Genomic DNA, 11,711 nt, shown 5'->3' on the forward strand with positions numbered 1-11,711 from the left:
ACAACATATAAATGATGTGCCAAAGAGCCAGAGTCAAATAAAACAAATGGGAAGTTGTACTTGTCACCACGGTTGCCTGGACTTCTCGACCTTCACGTCGATGTAGGTGGAAAATACCTTTCCCTACTGTTGCTGGCGGTCGGCCTCCCTGGAACGAGCCTTACGGGTTGGCTTCTGTGCTCAGGCGCATTCTTCCTTGGGCATCTAATCTGGCCATATACCTCTTTTCTGGCCATATCGGAAATAAATCCCAGAGCCGGCTAAACAACTCCCCAGTGTGCTTACCGCAAGTGGGTGCATATCGGTCTATTCTCCCTGCCACTTCCCAGCCTTCGGTACTCTGTTGTCCCTACTGACGTGGAGCATGCACTGTGTTCTGACCCCTCTACTGATGTTCAAGAGTCTTGTGCTCAGCCTTTCTTTTCTACCCTGTGGAGGTCCTAATCCCGAGTGACCTCCTGTATTCCTCTCCCCCTGGGAATCGGCATCAATCCTCACAGCGGCTCGTAGCGCCGTAGCATACGTCTTGAGATCCAAGGCATGCACCATCCGTCGTAGCCCACTCCTCAGGCCCTGGATAAATCTCTCTCGGCCTTCACTGCCTTAGTTGCCACTAGCTCAGGAGCAAAATGAGATAGCTTATTGAACTCTTGCTCGTATGCCTCCACCGACATAACGCCCTGCTTCAAGTTCAAGAAATTGGTCTGCTTATTGTATCGGGTGTTGGCCGAAAAGTACTTCTCATAAAAAAGTTCCTTGAACTGTTCCCAGGTTGCAAGGTCACCTCCAATATCGATCATCTTTTCTGCCGAACGCCGCCAGATTGTCGCGTTACCAGTCAGCATGAAGACTACGCATTGCAGTTTGTGCTCTTTTGGGCACCTCATAAAACGAAAAATTGTCTCGATGGATGACAACCACATTTCTGCCTTAGTGAGGTCCCCTAACGATCCATCAAAGGAGCGAGGGTCATACTTCCAGAAATCCCTTAAATGTTTAGCCTCGAGAGACAGGCCCTGCGTGTTCTTGTCCTGCGGATGGGTTTGTCGTAACAGCTCGGGTGGCACCGATTCCTCCTGAGCCTGAGTCTGGGCTGGCTGTCCTGCTATTGTGCTACGAATCAGTTCCTGCAGCTTCCCCATCAGAGCGGTTGCAACAACTTCACTAATTCGGGCTTCCATTTCCTTTTTATCCACTTGGGTCATAGGCGGAATTGGCACCGCCGGAGCAGTTTGACTACTCCCCTCTCTCTCTGCTTGAATTTCTTCTCTAACTGTTTTCCTTGTTCTATGTTTAGGTGCCATGTCCTGTCATAAATTTGTACGTCAACTAACTATTTTTTGGCCTTTCTCAAACATCATGCATTTAAAACACTACATCACTATTCTCACATATGCATTGAAACTTTCATTAGTAGAACGTACCTAGCAATGACGAAGAATCCGTTACTGGCCACAGGGACTATCTAGACTTACATAGTAAGTCAATTTACAGAACCCAAAATATGAGCTCTGATACCAACTGTAGCGACCCGACCCCCTAGGACTTAGGTTAGGCCGTTACTAAAATAAATGCATGCATAGAATTTAAAACGACGCTCAGTTTTAGGTCGTGAGAGGCGGTTAAGGTGCGGCGGTCGGATAAGGCAGTGAGGGTGGGGGGCGCTCGAGCGAGAGAGATCGCATGAAGGAGATGGGGGGTGGGTGCTCCTTTTTATTTTTAAAAAATAAACTAATAATAATAATAAAAGGAAAATAGTATAACTCTAATTAAATCCTTTCCTTAATCCACTTTATACTATTTAATTTCTTTCCTTTTCCAAAGGAAATAAATTCTTGCCATAAATTTCCAAATTGAGTTTGAAAAAATTGAATAATTTGAATAATTTCCATGCTAACACTTAAATCCTCGCACTTAAACTTTAAATTCAAAAATTCCAAACATACCCTTCAACTAAGGACAATTACTGAAAAAGAAAAATTACATCATTAATAAATAATATTAAAAAAAAGGTGCGGGATGTTACAGTTGCTACTCTTCCTCTCCTTCGTTGACCTCTTTCTCCTCCATTTCTGTCAAAGCTCAAAATCCCACAACCTCCTTCTTCGAGATCTTCCTTTCCTACCTTTCAATTTCACAGTTCCCTTTTTCTTCGCTTAAAAGTTAAAATCACTTCATTTTTAGGGTTCTTCTAAACCTTTTTTGTATCATCCAGATCTGTAAATATTTCTTTACCTCTCATACTTTGGCATTGGTTTTCCGACGCCTTCACTTTTTTTTCTAAGATCCCCAGATCCCCACCTCTGTTCGCCATCTTTTTCTAAGGTTTTGTTATTTTGTGACTCCTATCGTGTTGACCTTGGAAGAATGATAATTTTACTCAACGGCGATTCGATTCAAATCCATGAAGTATAGAACACTAATTTGAAAGAGGAGTATGCAAACTAAGGATATTAATGGTGTTGGGGTTGGTGCCCTAAATCTTGTATGGTCTTGTAGTTTATAAATGTTTTTGTAAAAACTCATTGTTTATTTAATAAAATATATGATATTTTATTCCATATTTTTCGTTGCATTAATCACAAACCAATAAACCAACATTCGAGGTTATCTTGTAACTTAAACATATATGTAGAGATATATAGGTGGATCATATTTAAGTGATAACCTAAATGGTCTGTGGTAAATGGATAAGACCGGATACCTTATTTTGGTGACACTATGAGTATGACCCGCTTTGTAGGTGTTACAATTGTTATAAAGTGCTACAAATGATCTGATCCTAATCATTCATGTGTAGACATGTGAGTGAGAATATTATATACAAAATAGTTTGTATAAGATTGGACCATGAAATGTTTAGTCTCATTATATAACAACGTTCATAATGAAGACTTACATTTTGCCAGGATGACCATAGGTAACATGACTTGAATCCTGAGTGAGTTGTGAACTCTTGCCTATGAGGGCGGTCCTTTGATTTGTATGAGTGAGAGTGGCCAGATTGCCGACTCAATAAGTTTACTATTTTGGGGATTCGTCTGATTGAGGAGCTAGGAACACATCTACACAAGAAAGAATTCGCTCCTTTCCCGAGGTCGGATAAGTATATAAATTGCTCCCTTAAGGGTTGATTTTGGGGCTTGAACAATGTGATGTCATACCCTTTCCTGACTCGATAGGAGTTTAGTCATAGTTGGACTATGATCTATTATTTATTAGAGGGATCAGTGTTTAAATAATTAGATGTATCTATAGGGGCAAACGGTAATTTTGATCCTAAAGCTTAAGATGATGAGTGAAGATAGATTTAATTATACATCATCTAACAATGAGAAAACATTTTTTTCTTTTAGTTCGAAAGCATATGAGAGGTGTCTTAAATGGCCAGTTTAATTATAGTTAGTTGGCAATAAAAAAAAATAAAATGAAATGCTATGTAATGATGCTTCATCGAAATTTGAGTGGAACGAGTTGAATGTAAAATTAATAAAGATATGAACTATGTAATGGAAATTAAAGTCTTTCTATCTTAATTTAATAGGCTGTCAAATCGAACATAGTTCAATTGACATCCGTATATTAAAAACTATCAAATTTGTAGTTTGAATCTCTCTACTTCCAATTATATTAAAAAAATCTTAATTTACCTATATTTCATATGTCTCTCAAATAAGAGAAAAATCTTCCAAAAGAAAACACCCACCTACATTTTGGTATTTGAATCTTCCTAGAAGTAGCTATTTAGTTGATATTTTAAAAAATAAATCTCATACTTCAAAAAATTAATTAAAAAAAAAAAAGGTTCTTCCTAAATAGGAAGTTGAATTATTTTAGGAACAATCCCATATTTAGATTTTTTACATCCTTCTCGATGATTATTTTATTTTCGTACTGTATCGTTAATTTATGAATTGAAATTAATTGGGGAAGGGGAAAAGAAATTATTCATTGAAATTCCATGTTTTTGGCGATTGAGATTAGCTTTAATTTTGGCCATTAACAAAAATTAAATTTCCGACTGTTGACTTTCTAATTTCCTTAAACATTCAGACCACCCTCTGTGTGCGTCTTGTCTTCCTTAAAAAATGGTTCGTTGGACTTGATTTGTCTCCCCCAAAATAAATATAGTAATAATAACGATAATATTCTGAAAATTTTAAAGCTAACGTAAATCTGTATCAAATACATATACATTGTTATTGTTTTTTTCTTCTTTTTTTTTTTCTTTTCTTTTTTAAAGTAGTGCGTATGACATTATTATGAACTCGTGTTTTATAATTTGTTAAATCAACGAATTATCAAAAAATTTAGGTGGATGGACGAAGAAAGTTTTAATATTATATCATCTAATTCATATTTCAACTTAAGCATAAATTTTCAACCGAAAAAGTAATAGATCTCAATGTTGACCTTCATATATTGTCGATTTCAAAAAGAAAAAATAAAACCCAATAAAGTAGTTGTTATAAAAGAGGAAAAAAAAGAAGAGAGAAAGAACTTGACTTTGACACAAATTCTAGCGATTACAGAGAACATTGGATTTTTAAATGTAACAAAATAAGATAAACAATCGAACGTCAAATAAGAAATTAAAGATTAAATTTAGATGAAATGTGATGACAAAATTAAAAAACTAACTAAACAAATCACAGATAAAAATTGAAATACCAAATAAAATTAGAAAAACATCATGTTTAAGTTAGATTTACTACTGGTAATCAAATTAAGTATACTAAATTTTGGATTAGATAATTTCTTCTCTCATTAAAATTTGTATCCAATATTATTCTTCAAACTAACAAATCAATTACATAATTCTTTTTCTCAAAAAGAAAGAAACGCATGAAGGTAGTTAACTACTCGTTAAATTACCATTGTCTAATACATACACTTTGTCAAATAAGAAAAATAACTTCCCATTTTCTTTTTATTTCAAGGAATATTCATTTCACCTTGTGCTCTCTAATTCTCTCTTTAATATACATAGGGAACTGCAAGAAAGTTTATATCATAGAATCCCAATGCAATCTCTCTTTAAATCCCTATATATATAAAAGGAGAAGCAATATGGCTACTAAAATCTTCATCTCTAAGAAACTTTTCGAGAACTTCATATCCCATGGCTACCATTTCTTTATTCTCCTATCTTCTCCTCTTGATCTCCTTCTCTCAAGCAACCATCAATGACGACAACGGTTTCACCACTTCTCTCTTTCATCGTGATTCCCTTTTTCAAATATCATCTCTCTCCCATTATGATCGTCTCACCAATGCCTTTCAACGCTCATTTTCTCGCTCCACTGCCCTCATCAACCACGTTGCCACTGTTGCCACCACTACTGCTGCTGTCGTTCAATCCCCGATTGGCCCAGGAAGTGGCGAGTATCTAATGTATGTCTCTATTGGAACCCCGCCAGTGGATTACATCGGCATTGCCGACACGGGCAGCGATTTGATATGGACACAATGCTTGCCATGTCAAAAATGCTTCAACCAATCACGTCCCATTTTCAACCCTCTCAAATCCTCTTCCTACCATCGCGTGTCTTGCACGTCCCAATCCTGTCATGCACTAAATGTTGCCCATTGTGGAGTCCAGGGGATTTGCAATTACAGTTACACATACGGAGATCAAACTTACACGAAGGGAGATTTAGGATTTGATAAGATCACCATCGGGTCATCATCCGTGAACTCAGTCATCGGTTGTGGCCACGAAAGTGGCGGCGGGTTCGGCTATGCCTCAGGTGTCATCGGACTCGGCGGTGGCGAGCTCTCATTAGTCTCACAAATGAGCCAAACCGCCGCCATTAGTCAACAATTCTCTTATTGCTTACCAACGTTACTTAGTCATGCAAATGGCAAAATAAACTTCGGCCAAAACGCTATCATTTCTGGCCCTGGAGTCGTTTCAACGCCACTAGTCCCCAAAAACCCCAAGACATACTATTACATGACTTTGGAAGCCATTTCCATTGGCAATGAACGTCATGTGGCCGACATGTCGTCCAAACAAGGCAATATGATTATAGATTCCGGGACGACGTTAACGATTCTTCCAAAGGAGTTATACGATGGTGTTGTTTCGTCGCTATTGAAGGTCGTTAGAGCGAGGCGAGTGGAGGATCCCGGCCACTTTTTGGGACTCTGCTTTGCTGATGACAGCAACAGTGGCGGCTTGGGCATTCCGATCATCACCGCCCATTTTGCCGGTGGTGCCGACGTGAAGTTGTTGCCGGAGAATACGTTTATGAAGGTGGCCAAAAATGTGAGTTGCTCGACCTTAACGTCGGCGGAGCCGAGAGATGGTTTCGGGATTTTGGGAAATTTGGCGCAGGCGAATTTCTTAATCGGATATGATTTGGAGGCTAGGAGATTGTCGTTCAAGCCAACCATCTGTGCTTAGAACTCAAAAGTCAAAATTTATCAATCTACATTATTTGTATGGTTAGTTTTATATAGAATCACTTTTCAGCTAAAGAAAATGTTTAAGATTAATACAGTTATCCTACAAATATAATATATGAAATCCTCAATGACATATATGTGTTACTAAAAACTTTGTTAGGAGAAATTCATTTATATCACTAAATTTTGCGGCCGAACTAAAATTAACTAATAATTATAATAATTTAAATCTTAAATTTTTTTTTAAGTGAATTAATCTAGACTTTTTTTTTTTACATATAATTATTCTTTACTCAAAATTCTATAAAAATGGCCCATTTTGGTGGTTCTTACATATATATGTAGATATATATAATATTAATTATACAAATATATATACCTTTTAAAGGAATTAATTTTTTTTTATTGAAGGAGTATATGAAAGTTTGTTCGAAAAAATTCATTTATATTACTAACATTTTGAAGTTCAATCAAAATTTTGAATTAATACTTGTATTAATTTAAATCATTTCAAAAATTGATTAATTTAGACTAAAAGATAAAAATAATAAATAATAAATAGAAGTAATAGAAGAAGACGATAAGATGAAAAACCACTCATATATATATATATATATATATTAATGATAAAGATGATCAATTTATTTGATCGTGATATTTTATTTTATACAATAAATTCGTACATTGAGAGAAATTTATACATACATGAAACTGATACATTATCGAATTTAAAACGAAATTTTAAGATGAATTCGTTCTAGTGATACAGCTTCTCATGTGCAACACTTCATTTTTTCTGTATAAAAGATATTAAATTTTGTGAACGTGTCTTCAAAAAGTAAACAAACTAAAACGAATGTTCTAATTTTTAGAAAAATATTATTTTTTCTGAACAATTTTTTTGCAAGTTGAACAAACTATTATGTATTATAAAAATGTCATAGAATATAATATCTATACTAAAATATTGTACATGGTAACATTTTGGTTAAAATTCTATTTTTATCTTTTATAGTTTGAAATTTGCTCAATTTTAGTTAATACTTTCAGTTTTCCAATTCTTTTTTTTTTTTTAACAATAATTTTTTCTCTACAACTTTCATTCCATTTTAAAAAAATTTGTTGGAGTTCGATTTATTTCACAAAATATAATTCGTAGGATCTTGTAGATGAAGTGTAGTTTTCATAAGAAAGACAATTTGTTCTACTTTGAGAGATAATTACTTTTGAAATTCAATTACTAGAGTTACTAGAATTGTATGATGGAGACAATGTGAATTTTGGACGTAACTCAAATTCTCCCCTATGTATAAGGTTATGTATTTTATAATATTGTTTTTATTGGCTAAAATTGAACAAACTCTAAACTTATTTTCAATGACTAAATATATTATTTTTTAATATGTCGAAGAATATGAGCTTTTCCTCTTTTACATTTCAAAGTTATTGTGTTATAGTTCTTAACAAGAGAGAAGGAAGATTATTATTTTTTATATATGGTCGTAGTATAGACAATATGTGATTGTTAGGTTGACTCATGCTCATTTTAGCATATAAGATGGTGATATATTTACTTAAATTAATGGTTTTCATAAAGACAACACTTTCGTAAAAAAGAATGTATAATTTAAGGTAATAGAGAGTAATAAATTGTCAAAATGAATATGGTTCAATGACTGACATTAAGTACGTACTATCAACCTCATGGTTAGACAGGAACAAATTTATTATGGGTAAGTCCCCCTCAACTTTATCCTTTTTATAATATATATAGCTGGTATAATATTAAAACCACTAGCTATATCAGTGGTAAAAAAACCTTCCAATCCCCTCTAGATCCAAGTTCACGTCTCAATTACAGATATTACAAAAATTTATAGAGTGAAATCGGCCTAGATTATATAATATACAAAAACATAAAAAGTATATAGTGAGAGAATTAAAAAAAAAGTAGATAAGAGGAGAGATATGGTTGTGAAAGAGAGAGGGGAAAAACAAATTATGAATTTTAAAATTCAAATTCTAAAATGGGGTAAAATAAAAATTGAATCAAATTTATAGTCAAAAATTAAGATTAAATCTATTTTTTTCACATTTTTCCCCAACTTTCGTCTTCTTCTTTTATTTTTTTAGTGTTTTTTTCATTTCTAGAGAATCTTTTAATTCTTAAAGGAAAATAAAAATTGAATCAAATTTCTAGCCACGAATTAGGATTAAATCTATATTTTTGGAGAATTTTTACTGTAAAATTCAAATTTTTAAAGACCTATAGTAAAATAAAAATTGAATCAAATTTCTAGCCACTAATGAAGGGTAAATTGTTTTTTTCACATAGATTTGTTTTATCCTAGTTTTTTTTTTTCACATAGATTTGTTTTATCCTAGTTTTTTTTTTCACATAGATTTGTTTTAACTGTCAAATTCAAATAGATTTGTTCACCTTTGTATCCACTTAAATAAAAAAGCAATAAAAAATAAAAAAAAAAGCAACCGGTACACGATTTTGTTATCCTATTTTTGTAATACTTTTTCCCTTTATCTTACTTTGTTTGGTAATTTCTTTCTTATATACCCTATTTTTGTTATTACTTTAAAAAAAATACACTATTTTTTAACTTACCCCTATAAATGCTGTAGAATTTTAAAAAGACTTCGGCGATATTGGCAATATTTACTATATATCGCCAATTTTTTATAAAAATGAAGTTGCCCTATGATTTTTCTATCTGTACTTTAGTTTTGACGATATTTTGACAGAATATCGCGATTTTTTCAACAATTCTCTTATCCCATATGATATAAATTATATATATAAAAAAAAAGAGTAATAAATTCAACTTATAACTTTTAATTTTGAAATAGTGAGTTCATGTTAATTACAACTGAAATAAGATTAGGTTTTGTGATCTTGATATTTCTTAATTTTATATGGAATATAATTTCTGTACATCTCTTTTTAATTTTCAAAGGTTGGTTTTTAAAAAATAAAATTCATAAAATTCACACAATGTTGTTGGGTAATCTTTGAGGGTGTTTGTGACAAAAACAATATAGATCCATTTAGTTTATTTACATTGGTTTTTTCTCTTCGAAAAGAGATTTATATTTTTAAATTTGATTTGCCATTAATCAAAATCAATTTAAGTAAGAGTTACACAGTCAAAAATCTACTTGAAATATCACCTTTGTGACTAATATTGACAACTAACGATCACCCTCATTCCACTCTATTTAGGTTATTTTAAATCACGTTAATTTCACATTTACTTTAAAGTAATATCCTACTAGATTTTTAGATTCTCCTTTCTCATTTAATCAAATCTATTTTTTAAAAATTTTTATCATGAGTTAAATGCATCATTTTAAAAAAAATAGCATGTTGCTATTTTTTTAAAATAAATTTATTTTTCTTGACATTTAAAAATCAATCTACAAAAAACAAAATTTATCATATAAACAATTATTAAAATTTAAAATTTCAGTCTATTTACTGTCTCTTTTGTTATTCTAAAAAAATAGATTTAATTAATCATTTTTTAATAATTAAATTGAAACTATTTAATCAGTAGAAACTAAAATGAAAGGACACACAATTGCAAAAACTACTCGTCAAATATTGTAGTAGTTGTAACTATGCCCTTAAATTTTCAATTTAAAAAATTGAACCCTAAAAATTATATAAATGTTAAAATTGGGTCAAACTATACCTTTAAACTTACATAGTTGTATAAATTGTAACATTTGTATAAGTTTAAGAGTCCATTTTTTTTTAATCATTTTGTAGTCCAATTTCTACGATTATTATAAGCTCGAAAGTCAAGTTTTAGCATTTATAAAAATTTAGGGGCCTAATTTTTACAATTAAAAGTTTGAGGGTGTAATTACTGCTATCACCATATTTCAAAGGTGGTTTTTACCTTTTGCCTTTTTTTAAAAAAAAAATATTACAAGTTTAATTCTCCGACCCTTATAGATTTATAATCAATTAGATTTCTTACAAATTATATGGTGAGATCTAAATTTGAACTTTGTGTCTAATATAGTTATAATTTTCTTTTAGTTTTGTATCAAATAAACTCGTGGATTTTAAACATTACAAAATTAAAGGATTAAATTTTGTAATTTATTACTATTATGTGGAGATTTAGACTACATAGCATAATTGACTTGTATGAGTACACAAACTCTTAGATCAGGGAAAGGACAAAACTTGAGAAAAAATCGATCTGCTTGTCTTGATGTCGAGCCTCCACATTTGACGAATGAGACATGTCCAATGCATGTCTTGACCCATTTCACTTGAAAAATAATAGGGTTTTCTAGTTAAAAAGCCTTAAAATAGGCCCATATTATATTAATGTTTTGAACATTTCATTTTTTACAAAAAAAAAAAAAACCTTATTGGCCTCGTTATTTCCACTAATATTAGTGGCTATTTACGATTTAGCCCATCACCTACACCATAATATATTATATATATATATATATATATATATATTATCCTCTCTCCCTCATGGTTCAAGGTATTTTTCCTCCTCTTCTCTTTTCTCCTTCTCCCTCCCTATATCTTCTCATTATGACAGTGTGAGTTGCAGGTGGAAGACAGACGATGTGGGGTGAGCACGGGACGACAAGAACGGCCATAACGGACTCAGATCGAACGAATGACTATGACGAACTTGAAGCGGACGAATGACAGTAGCGGATTCAGAGCAATGAATGGCGACAGTGTACCTAAAGGAAATGAACAACAATGGCAGACTTGAAAAAATGAACGGCGACGACAGACTTTGAGCGGACGACGAAACGAAGAACTCAGAGTAGACGAATGACAGACCCGATTCAACTTGTAGTTTTTTTTTTTCCTATTTTTTTTATATATACTGTGATATATATGTACTTTTTTCTTAGCTTTTGTAGGAAAATATGATATATATCGTGGTATATGTATTCATTTATTTGTTATAAACGATAGTTTTTATTTATTTATTTATTTTGACTTCATGTATTATGATATATATATATATATATATATATATATTAATATATATTATAAATTTTGATTGTTGTGATTTCTGACTATCTAAATGGTATATATGATATATATTGTAGTGTAAATGAAATTTATGAAGATTTATATACTATGATATATTTTTATATTGGTTTGTACTGTGATTTATGTCAAATATTGAGTCAATTTCTAATTTGTAAACTGTAGTATATTTCATATATTGGTTAGACTATTTTCAAATATCTAACAAAAGTTATAAGACATATTTTAAATAATCATGAATCGGTAA

At 32.1% G+C, this 11,711-nt stretch overlaps 1 protein-coding gene across 1 annotated transcript; it reads left to right on the forward strand.

The window, feature by feature from the left end:
* Window positions 1-5,122: 5,122 nt before the first annotated feature.
* On the forward strand, window positions 5,123-6,409 carry LOC120079115 (aspartic proteinase CDR1-like). Its single transcript, XM_039033301.1, has one exon. The coding sequence runs from the start codon at window positions 5,123-5,125 to the stop codon at window positions 6,407-6,409; it is 1,287 nt and encodes a 428-aa protein (XP_038889229.1).
* Window positions 6,410-11,711: the final 5,302 nt, after the last annotated feature.

Source organism: Benincasa hispida, chromosome 1 (genome assembly GCF_009727055.1).
Source record: "Benincasa hispida cultivar B227 chromosome 1, ASM972705v1, whole genome shotgun sequence".
NCBI classification, from domain to species: domain Eukaryota; kingdom Viridiplantae; phylum Streptophyta; class Magnoliopsida; order Cucurbitales; family Cucurbitaceae; genus Benincasa; species Benincasa hispida.

Excerpts from the sequence above, each read along its gene's own strand:
- LOC120079115 (XM_039033301.1), top strand. The coding sequence starts at position 5,123 with ATGGCTACCATTTCTTTATTCTCCTATCTTCTCCTCTTGATCTCCTTC.